Below are 21,516 nucleotides of genomic sequence, written 5' to 3'. Positions count from 1 at the left end.
CTACACTATTATTTTTAGATTATCTTCTTTTAAAAGCTCACATGAATTTTTTTCATATATATAATGAGGTCACTTTCTATGCATTAGGAATCTTGCCCCAGTCCAACAAAGCACTTCAATATCTGCTTAAAATTCAGAAATGAGTAGTCCCACTCAAGTCACTGGAATGTTTCTTGCAATATTCCAACAATGCATAGGAAGACTATAGTATGGATAAAGAATTTGCTGGTATGTTTTATGTAATCTGACATAACCACATGAGAAGGCTGAGCAGTAGTTTCACTTATTTTGCTAAAACTTTATTATTTAAAAGGAGATAAACCATTTATTTACTAGGAGATTTGCATGATAAAAATACTACTCACCAATCATACTTAGAAAGGTATTGCAAATAAGAATATGGCTGTGGGCGCGGCTGCATCTGTTAAGAGTAGTGTACTGACCAAGGAAAAGTTCCCTACACGCTACACTGAAGTTTAAAAAAATCCAAACAATATTATGTCTTTAAATAATATTAAAGGGCTAACAACTGCACACAGAAAAAATAAAGAGCTAAGGAAAGAGTGATCATATATTCAGGAGGCCTCAGAAATTAGGTGATATTGCACACTTGAAGGGAAAAACAGCAAGGAAGCAGACAGTATAATCATCACTGTTCTGTAGCCTCTTTGATAGCTCTCTATATCCTCCTGAGCTCTGACTTCCATGGCTTTTGTAGGCTTACATCAGCCCCTTAACATTAAGTTAATTGCTTTTATATTAAGCCAACAGTCACCTGATCCCAGTGAAGCTAGCAAGATAGGAAAGGTATAGAATATTAAATAAATAAGCAAGCAAGCCAAGAAAAATGTTGCAAATGCTAAGCTAGAAGAAATGCAGAAAGGTATCTTGAGATAATGCAGATATGAAGCATAGTTCATCATCTTGTACTAATCGACAATTTTACATGCTATAAAGTGTTTATCACACAGATAACTCCAACAACAATTTGGTGTATTTGATGAAGCAAAATGCTAAAGATATATTCATTTCATATTCACCATTTCCAAACCAACTCAATTTCTACTGTACTTGTTATATGTACTGGAACAAACTATTTTCATGCTTTAAAAAGAAAAATGTAGAATTTCACAACTGAACTGCAACAGTGAAAAGACAATCATAACATTTAATCTACCGTCTCTAAAATATTAATCATCTGTGCCCTACAAACATAACATTTTCTCATAGACTCTTAGACTTTAAGGCCAGAAAGGACCATTGTGATTATTTAGTCTAACCTCCTGCACATTGCAGGCCTCAGAACCTCACCCACTCACCCTCCTGTAATAGATCTGTAACCTCTGGCTCAAATCATTGTTTAAAAAGACTTCATGTTACAGAATCCACCATTTACTCTAGCTTAAATCAGCAAGTGACCAGTGTCCCATGCTGCAAAGGAAATCAAAAAGCCCCTAAGGGTCTGCCAATGAAACTCGGGAGAAAATTCCTTCCAAACCCTAATTATGGTGATCAGTTAGATCCTGGGTATGTTGGTCAGACCCACCAGCCAGATACTCAGGGAAAGAATTCACTGTCGTAACTCAGAAGCCTCCCCATCTAGTGTTCCATCTTCAGACACTGGAGAAATATTTGCTACTAGCAATCCCAGATGGGTCACATGCCACTGTAGGCAATATCATACCGTCCCCTCCAACAAACTTTTCAAGCTTATTCCTGAAACCAGTTAGGATTTTTGCTCCCACTGCTCCCTTCAGGAGGCTGTTGCAGAACTGATGGTTAAAAACCTTTGTCTAATTTCAAGCCTAAACTTGTTGATGATCATTTATATCCGTTTGTTATGTCAACACTGGCCCTTAACTTAAATAACTCCTCTCCCTGCCTGGTGTTTATCCCACTGATGTATTAACAGAGAGCAATCTTATCTCCCCATAGCCTTCCTTTGATTAGATTAAACAAACCAAGCCCCTGGGGTTCTCCATTCCTCTGATCATCCTAGTTGCCCTTCTCTACACCTGTTCCAGTTGGAATTCACCTTTCTTAAAATGGGAGACCAGCATGGCACACAGTATCCAGATGAGATCTCACCAGTGCCTTGTATAATGGTAATAACACTTCCCTATCTCTACTGGAAATCCTTTGCCTGATACATTCTAGGTTTGCATTAGCCTTTCGAAGTGTAGCAAAGAAAACTAAAGTATGATTTCCTAATCACAATGCAATAGAACATGAAACTATTAATCTAAAACCCTTTGTAAATTCAATAAGCACTTCCTCACCATTGTGCAATTCTCCCGTAACAGTGCCTTCGCCCTGTGGACTACCATCCTGATCTCGCCACTTCCAGTCAATTCCTCTGATTACACGAGCACCAGGAACCATGTACTTCAAAACTTGAGAACGAACTAGTCGCCTCTGCCTCCGCAGATTAGCTTCTGCCTCCTTAGCTGCTTTTCCTACACACCATAATTGAAATGTAGATTAAAGAAAAATCTAGACAAGATTGTAAAAGTATGTTTAAAAGGTAAAGCTAAATTGCATGCAAACTTATTTTGAGCTTATTTTTTTAAAAAGGTCCATGACAAAGTTCAATTTATCACTTTCCCCATATTCACTTATCTTCATGCCATGCATTCACTATCACTTTGTGGGAAAGCACATTGGATACATGTATTCTTTTCCTTACCTAATTGATCTTCACACACTCCATTCACAGTACCATAAAGTTCAAAACCAGACAGGGAGAGGTAGTGTGTTTGCCCACTGGCATTCTTTCCCATCTGTTTTATTCTTATATGTCTCCATCCTTGCTTCTCATCCTTTGGTGGATCTACAGGCCAGGTTGCTGTAGAACTTCATATTAATTGGGGGGAAAGAAGAGAGGGTTACTTTTACTAATGCATGAAAACTAACAAGAACATGAAAAATATGAAAAGAAGAAGCTTCATGGGTTACAAAATTTGTATGAGCGCTGGTGTGAATTCACAAGTGTTACCTGCTTTCTCCACAAGAAAACCAAAGCCATCTTCTAAACCTGGAGTTCAATTTTTCCATCACGTGAACCACATATTAAGAGTTTCATAGAACACTTCTCCGCCCCACTCTTGACTGCACGAAGCACTTAAGCCTCCCAGTCACAATTACATAATATTCCTGTAGCTACCACAGCAATTGCTTACAGGAAAAAATAATATTGAGTAAATTAGTAGCTTGTTTTAGCTGCATTTACTATAATGTAAGGCAAGTCAGAAACAAAGGGGAAGGCCAGCATCAAATGATCAGCCAACTTGCTACGAACCAGCAGCAAGTGCTCAGTGGATAATGGACCACAATTTGGGGAAAACTACTCTAAACCATCTTATGTTGCTACAATGCATGTTAAGCTTATATGATCAACTTATTCCGGAATAAGAGGAATGCTGTGTTAGACTTCAAATGGAACAGTAAACAAAATTTGCTCTAACATATTTCCACTGCCTATGCCAAACATTAGAAACAATTAGGCAACAATCTGTTCTTACTACTATATTGAGATCAAACATTTGTTACATTCTACATTTCATAGTGTAGAGTGATAATGGGAAGACACTTTTTAGCAACAGTGCATCTCTTCATTATTCATATCCATTAACAAGATCATAACAAAGAAGCAACCCTGTGGAAAATGCAACAGTATAGATTTTCAATATTTATGAACATTTAAGTCCATAATGCATCAGTGAAAATTAAAATGCAAAATTAAGTTTGTGGACTAGAAATGCACTTAAAAGAACCAAAGAAGGGTTTAAAATTAGAGATGCAAAAGCCTACATCTAAAAGCTAGGAAACAGCAATGCATGTTTTTAATTGACAGTTCAACTTTGTAAAGGCAGCTAGAATATTTTCAACATACCCTGGTTCGTTGAGACTACAGTCATCAACATGGGTATACAAAGTAGTCCAGTTCTGTCCATCCTTGGATACCTGGAAAACCCAATTTCTGAGTGCAGATCTTCCATAACCACGAGCATGGCGTAGCGTATAAGCCGATGGTATTACCCAAAGACCAAGATCTATGGCAAACCAAGCATTCTTATCATCGTTAGTATGACAATTCAGAGCTGAACTCTCACGGCTTAAGATGTCTTCCAAACGTCCATAAGGCAGATTTCTTCCTTCTGAAGATGTAACCACTACTAACCCATAGGCTGCTGGATTTACCCACTCATATGCAGTTCTACATTGAAAAGAGAATTGTATTACTCATTTATCATTTACTTTAAAAGAACAGATCAGTAAAGTTTGACAGACTGCTGAGAATAATTTTTAATTAAGATTAAATTATAAAATAGTCAGAACCCCAGAGATATTAAATAACTAAGAGACAATCCAAAACTTTCATATTACTATGAGGAATTCTAAGTGAAAACTATTTGTCTTAGATAAAGATAGAAATAGAAAATTCCCAAGACAACTTCAAAGATTCACAATGCTCTTTTATTCTTCAGGTACAGCACACACAAATTTAATTCTATCCAGGAATACTAAAAAGGAGATATAGTTCTTTTTGAAATGATAGCATATTCCATTTTACTACAATACTTCCTTCAGTTTTGCTCCTGGAGATTATGGCATATCACATTTGATTTAAATAATTCTGAAGAATCTTACTTTGCATTTGTCCCAATCCAGTAAATAATTCCGTTTTCATCGAAGTCATGCTGGTGCCTGAATACAAATGTTTGGCCTTCACGTAGTTTTCGTACAAAAACAAATGAAGCCCTGTCAAAGTCATACCACTGCTTTGCTACCTAAAGAATGAAAAGAAAACTGAAATGATATCAAGAAAGAATGCCTCTACACTTTGCAAATTCATCTGTGTGGGATGTTGCTCACCATTTTCAGGAGGTATTGTTCTAAGGATTCAACTGTTGCCAAAGGCTCCATTTTCAACATTCTGCCAGTTCGATCTATCAAAGAAGTCTCCCCTGAAGCACGTTCCAAACGAAACCTCAATCTTCTTGTTAATATCTAAACTCAAGTGTACCAAAACATTAAACAAGGCCTCTTCTTCTGATCATACTTTTTGTCAGTTTTATGAAAGTTGACAAATTCACCATAATAAAAAGTTTTACTGATTCAAGCAAAATCATTTACAGTAATGTCTATAAATCAGGAATACAAAACTTGAAAATACTTTATAAATTGGATATGTTTTAAAGTAGTGTTTTTCATAACTTCTCCTAGCTACTTTTTGGTAATTTAAATAGTATTATTATTAACAGTAGCAATAATACTTTGCACTTCATAGTGCCTTCCATGATCTTAATAACTACTTTCAAGTCTGAATGAGTTAAGACTCAACACCTGTTTGGCAGAAATGGGTAAACAGAGGGGGAAATTGCAGCACCCAAATGTTATAATAGGAAGTCTGTAGCAAAGTCAGAAACAGAAGTCATGTTTCACTGGTCTCTCTCCCTGATCAGGGTTTAGCCACAAGACCATATTTCCCCTCACAGTTTTCCTCAATCCCACAGCTACAGAATATTACAAAAGAAACCAAAGTTAACAACTTTCACATTCCACTGGTTCTTTAGTTAAAGACTGGATCAGTTTTTGGTAGATATATGTAGTGGACACTGATTCCATCTGAAACAGTCACGATATGTATAACTGATTCTATGTAGCTTAAGACATTGTAGTCTGCAAGCTCTCTCAGGCAAGTCATCATTGTACTTGAGAATTTTTTCCTCTTTTTTTCTCTGGTTACAAATGCTAAGTTTGTGACATTCTAAATATTCTCATGGAAAGAGTTTAGATTCATAATCATAGGAGGATGACTTAACCACAAAATTAAGCTGAAGAGAACCTAGGTTTAGAGAATATTTTTAATAAACAGAAGATGGCAGGAACAGAAATTGCAGTTGAGAAAAATTATTGGTAAAGCTGAAAAGCAGTACCGCAGGATTAAATACCTACTTTTCAAAAGTTACTGCAAGACAGAGAGCCCCTTCTATTCCTAAAAATTCTTGCATTCTTATATTAATACCAGGAATTAAATTTGTCAACATCAAATTTATGGAAAGTAGGATGGAGAGTCAGTACAAGAAATCGAACAATTGCTGTGCAGCATGCTGGCTTTAGAAAGTTTATCCATCAAACATTACCTTACTAAGGAGGAATAAACTTTGAATTTTTTCCCCCTTTTTACAGATGCTTAAAATAAGCCAAACTTAAACAATGTCAGTTACTTTTAACTTATGGACAAGCAATGGCAACGCTTCTCCACATTGGTCTGATGAGATAATAAACTGGGTATATGAGAAATAAAACAATTTTAAAGTATATGTAAGGAGGGGGGAAAAAATCACTTAAAATCCACCTTTGCCGCCACTTGCCTCTCCAAACAACAGCTCATCCTTTTCATCTCTAAACTGACAATGTGCTGTCTACAATTTCTCTCCGGTCCTCCAGTTCCATCCTAGATCCTCTCCAAGCTAGCTTTTGCCACTTGCACTCCACTGAAATCGCTCTCACCGAAGTCTCTAATGACCTCTTTCCTAGTTGAAGTTCAGCCTCATTCAACACAGTCCATCATACCCTTCTTGAAATCTTGTCATCCTCTGGCTTTCATTACTGTCCTCTCCTGGTTCTCCTCCTACTTCTCTATTAGCACCTTCAAGCATGTTCTTGGAGGATTCTCCTCATCCCCCCTCCAACTTTCTGTGGGGGTTGCACTCTGGGCTTTTACTCCAGACCCATCTCCTTCTGTCCAAACTAAAATCTCAGCCAGTCTCTGACATCTCACAGATGTCTAGCCATCAGCTCTAGCTCAACGTAGCTATAACAGAGCTCTGAATCTTCCCCTCAGCTCTTCCTTCTACGCTGATCGTTGGGGCTGAGTGACAGGCAAAATAGAGTTAATGTCCACATCACCTGGGCATCATCTTCAATTCTGATCTCTCTCCAGGTCCTCATATCTATATCTTAAAGTTTATTTCTGAATAATGTGTCTAAAAATACAGTCTCTGCAATCTATCCACACAGCTAAAAGGCTCATTGAGGCTATTATAATCTCATATCTCAATTATTGTAACATCCTTTTCTCTGCCCTTGACACATGCAATCTTCCCCTGCTTATATTCATTCAGAATGCTGCTGGCAAGGATCATTTTCATTGCCTGGCCTATCCATCATCTCTTATTCAGCCAAATTTTAATTTTCCATCTGGTACAGATATCTTTACTGACAAAATTGACTGCATTACAGAAATGGCTGGGGAAATGCTAGAGGTTTTGAGACAGGATGGAAGTTTGGGCTTTTGGCACCCCCAAGGAGTTGTGGAATGTGGTTTTAATTTTGATTGTCATGCCCAGTTGAAACTTTTGGTACTGGAGAAGGGATGCATCTCCTCTTTCTAGCCATATTTTGAGGGGGAAAAGCTGGAGTTTAATTTGAGTTAATTTATGTTTCTTTTTCCCACCACAGCAACCCTTCACAGTAGCTGTCTCCAATCAACCAATAATGCCCGACTTTATCACCCACTTGTTAAATTTTTAAACAAGAACCTTGGTGCTTTCTCTCATGTTGCCCTTCTTGAAAAGAGCTCCCTTTAAACATCTACAAAACGACCCCATTATCCTCTTTCAAACTCTTTGAACGACATCTACAATAAACTTGACAAAAATTAGGCAACCAGTATGTTGATACCACTGCCTATCGTGCTGATCAACACTGTTCCAGTGTTTCCTCGTACTCCCCCATGTGTGTTCTTCTGTTGTTTCTTGTCTTACATTATAAACTCTTTGGGACAGGTACTATCTTATTGCTCTGTGTTTATGCAGCCCATTATTGCACAGGTTGGTTGTTTCAGTACAAGCAAAGTACCGTATATACTCATTCATAAGCCGAATTTTTTTAGTAAAAAAGGGAAGCACCAGAGAAGGGAGTCGGCTTATGAACGGGTATAGAGAGGGAGAGGTGAGAGACAGCCCCTCCCTCCAACAGAGGCAGCACAGCCAGCATAGACAAAAGGGAAGAGGCAAGGCCAGAGTCTCTCTGCTTCTGGCCACGATGCTCTCCCCCAGCCTCCGAAGCAGCTGCAGCTCCGGGGCTGGCAGGCTGTGGCCACGCTGCCCCGTCCCACCCCCCAGAGCAGGCTGTGGCTGCGCCGCCTGGCCCAGCCTGCTGGAACATGCTGTGGCCGCACCACCCAGTCTGGCCCGCCGGAGCAGGCTGCGGCAGTGCTGCCCAGACTGCCGGAGCATCTCCAGCCAGGCCAGAGACATCCTCTCCTGGCCCTCTCCAGATAAGGTGGGAAGGGATGGGATGGGATGGGGAGAGTATGGGGGTCCCGGGCTAGGGGTGGGGTCATTTGGGGGGTGGTTACAGGGGTTACTCCCCTGACCTCCAGCTTCTCCCTCCCAGAAAAAAAATTCCCCAGCAGTTGCTGTCCCGGCCTGTCAGGGTAAGCAGCTGGCGCACCGGGACACTTTGTTTACTTAGGTTTACCTCCATGCCTGCGGACGCTTCAAGGTAAACAAACCATCTTGGCCCACCAACGGCTTATCCTGATGGCCCAGGAGCCAAAGTTTGCTGACCCCTGAATTATAGGGTCAGCTTATGAACTGGTTATAAAAATTTTCTATTTTTACTTATCCATCTTGGGGGGGGAGGGGTCGGCTTATAAATGAACTGGCTTATGATCGAGTATATACAGTAAGACAGCTCCAGCTCTGAAGATTTTACATTGTCAATAACTATGGTACAGATGACCAACAGCTGAAGTAGTAGTCCTTTATTACGAAGTCCCCCAGCACCAAGAACTAGTAATAATGAAAAAAATCACAGTAGATAAACTAGGATGTTTCCCTATGCTGTTCTTTTCTTAGGGCTTGTCTACATACAAAAGTATGTACAGTACAACCTGCTAGAGTGGATGCAGTTATATCAAGGTAAAGTGGTCGTACCGGTACAGCTTATTCCCATACAGGATGAGGAATATCACTGGACACAAGGAACAGTTGACAAATCCCCTCTTTTTTCAGTCAGAATTTACCTGTACACTCACTTTCTGTAAGAAAAACCTGAGCAGTACAGCAAGTAGCAGAACATTAAAGAAGGTGGTCAGGTTTTTTTAAGGTTAAACCAAATTCTCCAATTCTTTACAACTTGACAGGAATACACCTCATGTAGACTGACTGAGATTTTTTCCTAAAATTAATATGAAACTCAACATTATACATTACTATAGCAATACAGTGTTACCTGCAAATTATATGTAGATCCTGGTGTATCATACAAGTAGAGAGGTAGGCGTTCAATAGATTCTAACACTGCTATCAATTTCCGAATTAATGCAACTGCTGGACGACTGTGAAGGGAAGCAGTTAGACATTACAAAAAATTACCTCACATTGAAAGTTCAAGAAAGTGTTTTTGAATAAATCTCAGGGGATAGCAATGTTTTGTTTTAAAGTTTAGAAGAAAGGTGAAATCAGACAGTTTAAGAAGATAACTTGACAAACGTATGGCATGCCTGTATTTACCAAAATGTTTCATTATTTCAATTAAAAATATCTTTAACAAACGTTTAAAGATACAGGTCTAATGGTCTTTCTTCCTTTTTTAGGTACCCTATCTTCTATACCTGAAGGGACATTTGGCGACCCTTTAGCAGTGGAAGTTGTTTTCAGCCTACAACTCAACATTCTTCCCATGTCTTCCAACTCCCTTGTTTTTCTCTGTCCCCCCTACTTCCTCCTTCCTTCAGCTACTCAATACTGTTAGGCCTTCTTAATTCCCTTAGGGTATATCTACACAGCAAAGGAAAACCCATAGCTGGTTCATGCTGGCTGATTCATTGCTGTGTAGATTTCAGAGCTCAGGCTGGAGCTCTGTAGAATGGGAGGGCTCCAGCCCAAGCCCAGAAGTCTACACAACAAGAAAACAGCCCCACAGTCTGAGCCCGAGTCAGCTAGCATGGACCAGCCATGAGTTTCTCTTTGCTGTGTAGACATACCTTTAAGTTGAGGCTTGCCTCAATACAAAACTTCCTGATGACATTCTGCACCAGGGGACTTAGAGATTGATGCAAGCATCACAGAAAAAATGAAAAATGCAATTTTTCTAAGTTATGGGTTTCTCACTTTTACTGTGGAATCATATCGGAATCAAATATGAACTGATGGCTGCAGGCAAGATACGTTATCAATTGAATCATGTCAGGTACTCTTTACGCATTTTGGCAATTAACATCCAACCAGACTAAGCACCAGGTGGAAGGGTACTAAGATAATGAAATACTGTAACTAAAAAGGCCATGGAAAAAAAGAGGAATACAGGAAACAGTGGGACAGGAGAATAGTGAAGCTCTGCGGTATAAAACAGATCTGATATACAACAGTGGGGAGAAACCAGATACCATCAAACTGTACCACAGAGCCACAAAAAATGACAAATCAAGAAAATAAATATGAGAAATTAAGAATATACATATTTTCAAGTAACTATGTATAAAAGGCACCACACATTAATGACAACATATTTATTTTGTGAATACCCTCTGGAAATTAATTTATCTAATGGCTATTTAAGTAAAACAACACTCCAACATGTTTATGTCAGTCTATAGTCACCAATTCCACAACTGTTTAACAGTCTACTATGCCACTGTACAATGAAAATGTCCACATATGACTGATTAATGTGAAGTTACTTTATGCCCTTATGAATTAGTATAAATAGAGCAAACTGGTCAGTCAATTAGTACTTTAAATGGCACTTAAGACTAGTTTTCCATTTCACCACTGGAAGACCAAAACTAAAATGAAAAACCCCATAGCAAATGGAGGTCTTATTTTGTGTTACTGCTTCACAAAGGAATACAAATTATTTTGTCTTTTTACCTTTCATCATCTTCATTTTCACTGAATGCTGTTTTGAACACATTTATTCTCTCTACTAGTTGGCTACAATCTTGTTTCACATCTAAATCCACATTCTAACAAAAAAGAAAAATATTAAAATATGTAAAATAGTGCAAAGTAATAAATATATTGCTTCTTTACACGGAAAAATGAACTTGTTCACACTTACTGACTGCTATCAGTACAGAAAGAAAGATTACGCAAATCTGAAAAAACTTGATTTTATCTTTTGGTAACACACAAACTTCTGCTTCTATGTTTTATATATATATAAATATAATATATATATGGAGCTATGCAGACTTAAACCGGCTGAAGTGTATGTGTGTGTACACACACGCACACTCACACTCTTCAGCCGGTTTAAGTCTGCATAGCTCTGTTTAAGTCAATGAGAAGCTACGCTTATTTACACCAGAGGAGGATCTATCCCTTTATTTTAAATTGTTCCATTTTTAAAGTAAATTGTACTCTTTTTTTCAACACCTCCAACTTTTTAGTAAACTTACATTATTTAAAACAGTAAGAAGTGCCTGCACTAAGCCACTACTGCACATTTCATATGGTGAGATTGTGTTTTCATCCTTCAACAGCACAATTAAGTTTTCTAAAGCAGTCTTCATTAAATCTCTCCAAGTATTTTCTCCCTCAATGCACTGGAGACAAAGAGAAGCATAACATAAGACACGTTAGTATAATTTAACTGAAGAATTATTTCAAGTACTAATACATGTGCAGTTTTTGACAAAATATATAAAAATTGTAAACATGAATATTTCATGTCTAAACTTATTGCAACTTTTCCTTGTTTCATGACAGATACATTAAGATATGAAAGCCTGTACTTACCTGTCTGTTTGTATGAAGTTCCCAAGAAGATTCTAACTGGGTTGCTATGTTCCTCAATGTTACAACTACTCCTCGAGGCATGCTTTCAACAGCTTTAAAATGATCATCATATAAATCTCTTGCCATAGTTCGTACCTGCCAAAAATTATTCTAAGGATCAGGATTAAAATATTCTTTTTATATTTTAGTATGCACACTTAGCCTCCTGAGGTGTATGGATGTCTCATAAGTAACAGCATACGAAACTGAGATAGGACGGTAATTTTGGTCTTGCCTAAACTTCCTTTCTAAAAATTGAAACTGGATTGCTACTGCTCATCTCCAGTTTAAGTAGCTCTTCTCCATAACTGTTGCTCAGCAATTCATATCTAGCACACTCTCCCCCTCTCTATAGCCCATTTTCTCTCCCCAATCAAAGCTTCCATACTCTCCAACACAAATGAGATTACTAGAGATACTCTGGCATAACAATCACATAAGCACACCACCACAACAGATGGCACTGCCAGAATGATAATCTTTGTAGAAAGTGAATTTATAATGCCAGGAGAGGGGTAGGAGCCCCTACTCTCCCCATAAGATACCTTGACGGCAAGGGGGAGAATAGTGGCAGGCTAGACAAAAAAATCCCTTCTACACATGGCACCATAGCCTGTTCCACAGCTGCTCCTCCTAGAAGGTGCTGTTGTCACCACTGAGGTACTCCACTTCAGTCAGGAGACGCTCCATGAGGAGATGAAGACAGAAAAAGGAGTGATGGATAGTGGAGCATACAGAATAGCTACAGAGCAGGTGGCAAGATTTTTCTGAGCTTGGCAAATTATAATGGTTCAACATCCACAATAGAATAGATTATCCTGATGTTTAGAGATGGTACAAATATAAAAACAACTGTAGTTTAATATTTTATCATCATCTTTATTCAGATCAGGAGGAGGAGGAGATAACAGGTTTGAGAGCAACTGTGACAACTGTACTATAAATTTTCTTTAGCAAAATACCAGAATATACATGTGAGATTACTAGATCTTTCTTCAAGTTTCTAGTTTCTTCAAAATTCTAGCATCTGGGTTTTCTTTGCTAAAGATGTCCATGACAACAGTATTTAGATGAGTGGGAAGGAATATAAACTGATCACACAACCAGAAAACTAGAGTAAAGGTAATCACAGCGCCTTGGCAAACTGCATATTTGTACGTTGAAAACCTTAGTGCGTGTTGCTAAATCTCAAGCACAGGTGCCATGCTTACAAACAAGCTAAATTTGTAACTGAAGGCACCATACACAAAGGTTACAGAACCTATATGAATTCCTTATCTGTGCCTATGTCTAAACTCATATTCTAGACATGTTAATCTCTTCATAGTGAAGGTCAAAACTAACTTTCTATTATAAACCCACTTTTTCCTAACACTCCATCCCACTTCACCAATACTAAACCAACTCCCCAAAAAATTTTCCTGTGTGATCTTACACAAAGGAAGAAGTTTTTCTAAAAAGCCTGAGGCCAGTAGGAGAAGGCATTCATTAAGTGAATATTCAGGAAATTACGTATTTTGCTTTTCTGAGTTTTTCTAATATTTTTTGCCTCATAATAATGACTTGTGTTCTGTGCAGCAATTACTTGGTACAGACTCTGGATTTCTGCAACACTTCCTCCCTTCCTACTCCAAGACCTCTTCTTTTCACTGCTCCTCATCCAACCGGAACAATAGAACAGTATTTATGTTTATTTTTATATTAAATTCAATTTTACATTTCCTCCAGATTTACATTTTCCATGTGATACATATTTTTGTATTTACAATGTTTGACTGCATTACAAAAAATGTTGTGGAAAAGCTGGAGGCTTTGAGGTTCAGAAAGAAGACTGGACTTTTGGGATGTGGTTTCAGTTTCGGTTTTCCTGCCCAGATGAAGTTTTTGGTACTTGGGAAGGGATGCATGTCTTATTTCTCCCCTCATTTTGAGGAGGGAAAGAAGTTACTTGCCATTTTGGAGCAGGAATTTTAATTGAGTTAATTTATATTTCTTGTTCTCACCACTGCCACCCTTCCCAATAACTGTCCTAGGGCACCCCATCCCAATATCTGTCACTTCATCTAGCCCTGGGTTACCACCAAATTGAGGTGTAGGTAGAAGAAACTTTTCTACTGGGCTATTGTTGCATGCTATCTGTAGACTCAGGCAGATAACACTGCATCACCATAGGTACCAAGCATATTTGATTCATGTTCTGCAGTTTCAGTCATAACCATCTGAGTTAGAGGCTTGTTTTAAGAAGGAGAAAGTTTAGTTTCTAGAGCACAATTAAGAATAAAATGCAAATATACAGCCATTTGCACAATCCCTTAACGGTATAATATCTGTAAAACAAAGTGCCAAAAATTCAGGGTTTAATTTGCTGACCTTGCCTAAAACTGGCATTTTGCCAATTTTCAGAGAAGTCTGAGATGGGAAAAATTAGTTCTTCTCTGACATTTTTCCCCAATCAAATCAATGACAATACATCCATTTATTTAAATGAGAGCAGGAACAGGCAGGTTTGAAAAGTAATTTTTGTAGGAAACAAGTACACAGGTCTTATAACTTTCTCTGTTTGTGTCACTTTGCATAGGTGTGAACAGGGAGAGGTGACATCTTCGTCTATAGCAATTAATAAATGTACACAAAACAGGGAGTAATATTTTAGAGGATGAGATTTCTCTCAATGAGATCAGGCTTGTCAGAAAGAGTGGATGAGAGCCATAAAATTACTGTTGATTGAGAGAAATTACATTTTTTTTAAACCAACATGGCTCAATTTCTCTCAAATCTTAAAAAAAATTGCTCATAGTTCAATTAATACTAATTTGGTTGTTAAAAACCTCAGTTATAGCAATGCATCTCTTCATAACCTAAGAAAAATTAAGACTATAGCAAGCCATAAATTTGATTAGAAGTACAAAAATCAAACACATTCACAAACCTTTTGCTTTGTTTTCTCTAACTTGGATTTCAGTTTTCTACCTCTTTTGCCAGTCCAGCCAGTCACAAACTCTGATCCTGTAAACCAATTTTAAAAATTCTTAAAAATTCCACAATACTTAAAACACACACGCACACACACACTTCCCTGCCCATATCTGTTTATTACACATACCTACATACTTACCCAAAGAGGTTTCAGCAGTAAATGAATGTTTAGTTCCTCTGTTGGACTCAAAAACAAAGCCTGGTAGATCTTCTTTTAATATTGTAGCTTGCTGACCATCTGAATTGTGGATAGCAATTTCTCCTTCCTTCAAACAGGTGAGTGACCAATTTCCCACAGTAAGTTTAGTGGGCCCAGGTGCTGATAAAATTGGCTGACTTGTGGTGGATGGCTTTACCTGGCTTCGAGCTCTTTGTAACTTCTCTAAGAATTCACTTCTACTTTCTATTTAAAAAAAAAACAAAAACACACCCACATACACAATTTTCCAGTGCTTGACGTTAAAACTTCATATATTGCAAGCACAAGTTGTTTTTTTCAGGAACAAAATTTGACTTTAATTTTATTTTAGATTAAGGCTCTTTCAAAAAGATTTTGAACTCCAGCCCTCTGTATCTATATATTATAACAGGATTTAATTACATGACTACACAAGAACTGCACAATATAACTTTTCTTGGGTGACAGAAAAGACATATAATGTTTGTTAGGAAGTGTAACACAAAGTGAAGTTAAACTTTAATTTAATCTTGTAAAAATCTAGTAAGTAATTTACCTCATTATTACTGTGAAGTTCTCTAGGAGCCCAAACAAGAGAAATAGGAGCCCAAATCAACCCTCCAACAGAAAAACACACTAAAATGGAAACAGCATTTGCAACATTGAAGTTCAAAAGGGGGTTGGGAAGGAGACTGCAGTAAGAAGCAACAGTTAACACAAGGGGGCTGCTGCAGATTCAGGAGACCATGCCAAGGAGATGCCACTACTCCCCATCTGCTGACTACTTTTCAGGTCCTTTGCTCCATATAGAGGGGAACATCTTACTCTGACAGTTTTATTTATATTATAATATTTTTCTCAACATATGGAAACTAAAAAACTATAGACAGGTTTTTCATCTCCTAAATGATCATTTGATTTTGACCAATATTAATAGTTTAAACAATAAAGCAGTCTTATGGCATCATTCAAGGGACTGACAAAATCAATTATGTATATGAGATAATATTTTAATAGAGGAGGAACAGAACAGTATCCAGTATATCTGAGAAGAGTTTAAAGTAGTCTCAACCTAGGCTGCCTAACAATTATTTCATATAGTTGTCATTATATGTTGTTTTCTATAAAGGTGTGAAGTTAAGCAATATTAAACCCCTGCAAGAATGCTCTCATTCAGAAGTAGAATGGCCTTAGTTCACACTTAAAGAATTGTCTACATGAACATTTAGTTTGTAGGCAACTTGGATATAAACATACTTCACACTAACCTGCCGCACACAAGTGTTCGTGTGGACCCTGCTGATACACACTAACAGTTCCTTCGTGTGCTTGGATCTACACACGAGACAGATCAAAGCAGACAAAGGAAATGTTAGTGTGCACCAACAGGATCCACGTGGACATTTAGTGCCTGGCAGGGTATGTAGGGTAGATTTACACCCTAGCTTACCACAAACTAAACATTCATGTAGATATGTCCTTGGATTAAGGAAAAGAGAACCAAGGCCACTTTACTTCTGAATGAGAGCATTCATACAGGGGTTTAATATGCTTTAACTTCACACCGTTAGTTAATTTGGCTTAACTTTCCTGGATGTTCCTGTGTAGAAAAGCCCTAACTTGGTTCTGTGAGGTTGATCTAGTAAGATACCTCTCCAAAGTGATCAAGAGTGGCAGAATAGCATCCTTGGTTTCTATTCTCTATCCATAATTGCAATGCACAATGTGCAGTTCTAATTCAACGTTGATTAACCCCAGGATGCACCGTATGTAATTTATTATTTTTATTATTATTTTGTGAGTGGGTGAAAAGATGTTGAATTACAAAGGATTGCTGTTGAGCAATAGAACTGAGTAGTGTGAACAACACAAAGATACAAACTCTGTATAGAGTGTATAAGTATACAGTGGACATCTTAAAAAACTCCTTCTTTACCCCCTTCACGTTTGTTTAATTTTAGTTGGTTTTAATTTTTAGGAGACAAATCAAAACTTCATTGCAAAAATCGCAATAATTTAAATTTGAATTTTGAAATTTAAAGCAAGTCAGGGCAATCTTATATATGTCTACTTCCATATTATCACAACACTTGTCAATATAGTGTACTATATGGTAAATGTTTAATTATGATTTAACTAGATAAATTTAGAAATGTTTCACTAATTAATTTACTTAATTGTAAGAATGCAGGTAAAATGACAAAAAAGATTCCAATAATGTCAGGCAGTAGCGAAAGTATTTTTACACCTCTAAAGACTGCATGCTTAAATCATTTTATGCATATAAATTTGTTTTGTACTATACAGTAAAATGTATATACATTTATACAACAGTAAAATGGCAATTTTTAATGGTTAGTGTGCTTTAACGTCACATCTTTAGTTAATTCAGCTTAACATTCCTCAGGGTCCCCATGCAGAGAAGCCCCACATCTGCAACTAAGGCCATGTCTACACCACAGGGTGCTAGAGCAACACACTGGGGTTTAGGTTGATATAGCTATGGTGCACAGGGTGTGTGGATTTTTTCACACCCTTGAGAACAATAGCTATGTCAACCTACATTTTAAGTGTAGATCAGGCCAAAATATTTGACTGCAAATATTACTAGGCCTATTTTAACATGCTTCACTAGATAAGGTTGAAATTAACCTTATATTACAAGCCTGATTTTTATCTGCCCTCACCCCGACTTCACCAAAACAAATACAATCTCACTGAAGTTTCACAGATATGATCTTAAACCAAGAAATGTCCCTGATTTAATATCATATTTCTGGGTCCCCATATAGAGAAGCACTAAATTTGCACTACGGGCACTACAGCAGCCCAGCTACAATGCTGTAGCTATGCTAATCCCCCCGTTTTTTCCCCAGACACATTTGAAACAAATCAGACGTGGAATCTGGGAGCTATAAGGATTTCAGAAAGTTAATTATCTTCTAGGGCATTTTCATAACTACCCATTACCAGTTGAGCTAAGAAGTTAAAAATTTCTTTTAATCTTTTCATCTTGGCAAGGATTGGTGGATTTCACTACAATATTTTATAAATGGGTTTAACAAAAATAGTTATTAAAAGTGGTTTCCATATAAGTTATAACCTAGAAACAGGTTTATTAAACTCCATATGACCCTAGTCACATTGATATAATGGGCTGCAGGAGGAAGAAAGCACACTGAAGGATGGAAAGTGCATCTAGAAACCTAGAAAGTACTCCCCAAACAAATCTACTTTACATGTCTCTCCCTTTGCTCCCACATCAGTATAGTTTTCTCTTCATAAAGGGAAATGGGAAGGCATGGGAAACTTGGTCTAAAGTTACATGATTATAGTGTCTGATTCCATTATCAAAACCATCTTTATTAGGATGTCCTTCATCAACATGCCTGTCTCATAAAAGCTAAAATTTGGACCATCTTTTGGAGAGGAGAAAGCAGAGCTAAATTTGCTTCAGTGATTACATTTTTCTATACTTTTATTTTTCAAATATAATCTTAACTTTGACATTCCAGACTAACATATGAAGAAATGACAAAGTTTAAGGGTTTCTCCCTTTTAACAATAGATACTAACTCAAGTTCAGACTTTTTTTCTTGGAATTTCCATTAGCTTTCAACAGTGGAACTCCAACCTTCTCTTCTCTGAAGTTTCAAGCTACTAGGCTCATAAAGCCATTACACCCTGTTTCAATCCTGAACCACAACACCCCGTTACTAAATTTCACAAATTATTGAGTGGTGTAAAACCACAATACAGCTGATGATTTACAAATGAATGAACTGTTGCACTAGTGAAAAGATGAAACAAAGAAGATTGCTTCTGCTTCCTGGATAAAAGCAGCAATCAACACGCTTAATTAATAGAAGTTGCACATTCTGTACAGAGTATAAAAAATATGTTGCAGAATACTTATAGCTCCAGGTCTGTCACCTAATCCCCTTAACAGTTGAGACACTGTGACATGTTTCCCAACCTTGATGAGAAACTTTCCTTTGTCTTCCAACACAGGCAATTTCACTCTGCCAGCTAAAAGCAAACAGTAAATTAACATTTCAACCTGTTTTTCTGGGATGGCCACTACAACGTGCCTTTAATGATTGGGATGATAAAATTATGTTTACATGAAAAAAATCAAAAAACAAAATGAAGTTAATACACATTTACTGGCGAGATGTTTTCTGAACATAATCACCAAGAAAGTCAATTTATAGTCACATACTATTTAACAGAAGCATCACAATTAACTGACCATCTTCTGTCTGTTTAAATGCTTTACTGTTTAGTAAGCCAATTTCTGTAAAACAGAATAGATCAAATTAAACAATATAAATAAACCAAGATTTCATTTATTGTGAAATTGAGAAGAAATTATACCTGAACTATCTGATCCTCCTTCAGGACTCCCACTTGAATACATTGTTGCCAGTTTTCCATCCAAGATAAATCTGAACCATCCATTGCTACCATTAGACAGTTCCAGGGCTGCTGCATCACTCCAGATATACAAGCAGTCCCTTCCCCTAATGATGGACCACTCTCTCCAGTGATATGGTTTACCCTGCTGCAGTTCTTTAGCATCCTCTTGGGGTTCATCCTCCTGTAAAGTTAGATAAAATAAAGTAATTCAGGAAAGAGGTAATTTAAATATACTTGCTGTAAAAATACAAAAAGTTAGACATTAGAAACTAAACATTCAAAAATATAAATGTAAGCTGTAAAATACTCATTTTAAAAGTTTTCGTTAAGGGATGTTTAATGAGATAATCTGAATAAGCAGCAGTTCTCTCCACAAATTACCCACTAAAACACCTACCTGTTGGAGCAGCCATCTTAGTACAACAATGGTATTGTGTGGGGGCACTGACAAGGAGGAAACTTAACATAAGAGACTACAAAACAGTTTCCATCCTGCTTTAACAAGATAATGTTTTATTGTCTACTATTTCAACATATTTAATTTTTGAACTTCTGGTTTCTCTTGTAGTTAAACCTATTTAAGTATTCCAGGTGTGTTGTTCATTTCCTTCAGAGGTCTGTACGTACAGATCTACCATTGTGCTTTTTCTACCAAAGCAAAAAAACAAAAAAAGCTTTCAGTTTAGGCAACGTTGCATTTTTTGCAACTTGTTCTCCAGTGGTATAGCATTACATCACCTAGAGGAAAATCACCAAAGGTGATTTGATGAGTAAAAGTTAAAGTTGAATGGGTGATGGATATAGCGAGTGGTCAGTTACATGGTAGTTGGGAATTGATACATTAAGTACTGTACATTAAATACGCATTCTCAAATTTTCTGTATTTTAAGGGAGTATTTTCTTAGTTATGTTTATTTTAAGACCATAATTGCAAGGTTTAGAAATGTTAGCTATTTAGATACGACTATTTTTAAACTACAGTTGAAAACAGATTCATAAATCCTACTTATCAGTTATATTTCAGTAATTTTTCAAAGCACTTTATGAATATCAGCTAATTAATCCCTACAACAATTCAAAGAGGTAAGTATTATCTCCATTTTACAGATAGGAACACTGGGAGAGAGCTTGATTTCCTGTTCAGATGCATATTACATTACCGAACAAAACAATGGAGTCAATTTAACAGAACATATTCGAGTACTATTATTATTGGTTTTATTTATGTATTTTTTCATATTTTCATGAAGTTGCAAAGATGTAGAGACAAAAGACGGCTTTGTAGAACAGACAAAGCTAGATAACGCTGTGCTTACTTTCTCAGGTTTGGACTCCTCTTCATTCTCATCATCAGAAGATGGTCCTGCCAAAGTTGACACTTTACTAATTACACCCAGCCTAGCAAGCTGGTCTAGAAAAAGGTCACCACCTTTATCTACCAAATCCCTTATGATTTGCAAGGCTAGCAAGTGGCCATCATCATCATCCTGCAAGAAATTGGCGTAGGAGGGAAAGAAGAAAGGAGAGGGGTGTTTACTGCAAGCCATTTCAAATATTAAGCATTGTTAGTCCACAACTTAAACTGTTCACATCACAGCCTGTTGATTTATCAAAATTAAAAAACATCTGGTCAAAGACAAGATAAGCTATGGCCTAATATCAAGTAATCACAAAAACCTGATCTTTATTTCACAGACAGATTCAATACATTGTAAAAGCAGTACAAAAAGTTAAAAAGGGGGCAATTTTTTGTTTCTCAAATACAGTATTATATCATAAATAATAAAAAGAATAAGCTTACCTCTTGATCAAGGACAGTAGCAGTGATCTCAACCAATACTGTGGGCAGGTTGTGACCAGCATCAGAATCACAAACTTCTTTTAACAATGCTTCAGAACAAAAATGAATCATTTTTCTAATGAGGGCAAGACTTGCTTTCCTTTAAAAATTAAAATAAAAAATTATTCCTTGCAAAGCTAAACAATCATACAACAAGTGATAAAAACTGTCTCAAAAAACGAGCTCCAAAGGTTTTTGTATTCTACTTATTATATTATCTCTAAAATTTATATCTGATAACTGGGACTGAAATATTGGACTGTTAGCTCAGTTTTAATTCTTTTAACCTATATGTAAATAGAATCAAG

The 21,516-nt window shown here is 37.0% G+C and overlaps 1 protein-coding gene across 1 annotated transcript in view; it reads right to left on the bottom strand.

Annotated features, from left to right (window-relative positions):
* HECTD1 (HECT domain E3 ubiquitin protein ligase 1) overlaps positions 1-21,516 on the bottom strand; it is a 100,130-nt gene that overhangs the window by 29,663 nt on the left and 48,951 nt on the right. Inside the window, exons 11-24 of the mRNA XM_045013874.1 lie at positions 21,170-21,308; positions 20,685-20,855; positions 19,327-19,549; positions 14,911-15,174; positions 14,725-14,801; positions 11,757-11,891; positions 11,417-11,563; positions 10,887-10,981; positions 9,247-9,352; positions 4,876-5,010; positions 4,651-4,790; positions 3,893-4,216; positions 2,687-2,853; positions 2,280-2,456 (exon numbers count right to left, since the gene is read on the bottom strand). Of these exons, the coding sequence (XP_044869809.1) occupies positions 2,280-2,456; positions 2,687-2,853; positions 3,893-4,216; positions 4,651-4,790; positions 4,876-5,010; positions 9,247-9,352; positions 10,887-10,981; positions 11,417-11,563; positions 11,757-11,891; positions 14,725-14,801; positions 14,911-15,174; positions 19,327-19,549; positions 20,685-20,855; positions 21,170-21,308 (2,300 nt within the window). The remainder of the gene's footprint in view (positions 1-2,279; positions 2,457-2,686; positions 2,854-3,892; positions 4,217-4,650; positions 4,791-4,875; positions 5,011-9,246; positions 9,353-10,886; positions 10,982-11,416; positions 11,564-11,756; positions 11,892-14,724; positions 14,802-14,910; positions 15,175-19,326; positions 19,550-20,684; positions 20,856-21,169; positions 21,309-21,516) is intronic.

This window comes from Mauremys mutica, chromosome 4, assembly GCF_020497125.1.
Source record: "Mauremys mutica isolate MM-2020 ecotype Southern chromosome 4, ASM2049712v1, whole genome shotgun sequence".
NCBI classification, from domain to species: domain Eukaryota; kingdom Metazoa; phylum Chordata; order Testudines; family Geoemydidae; genus Mauremys; species Mauremys mutica.
Note: the sequence above shows the minus strand (reverse complement) of the source record. Positions and strands in the feature narration are given on the sequence as shown.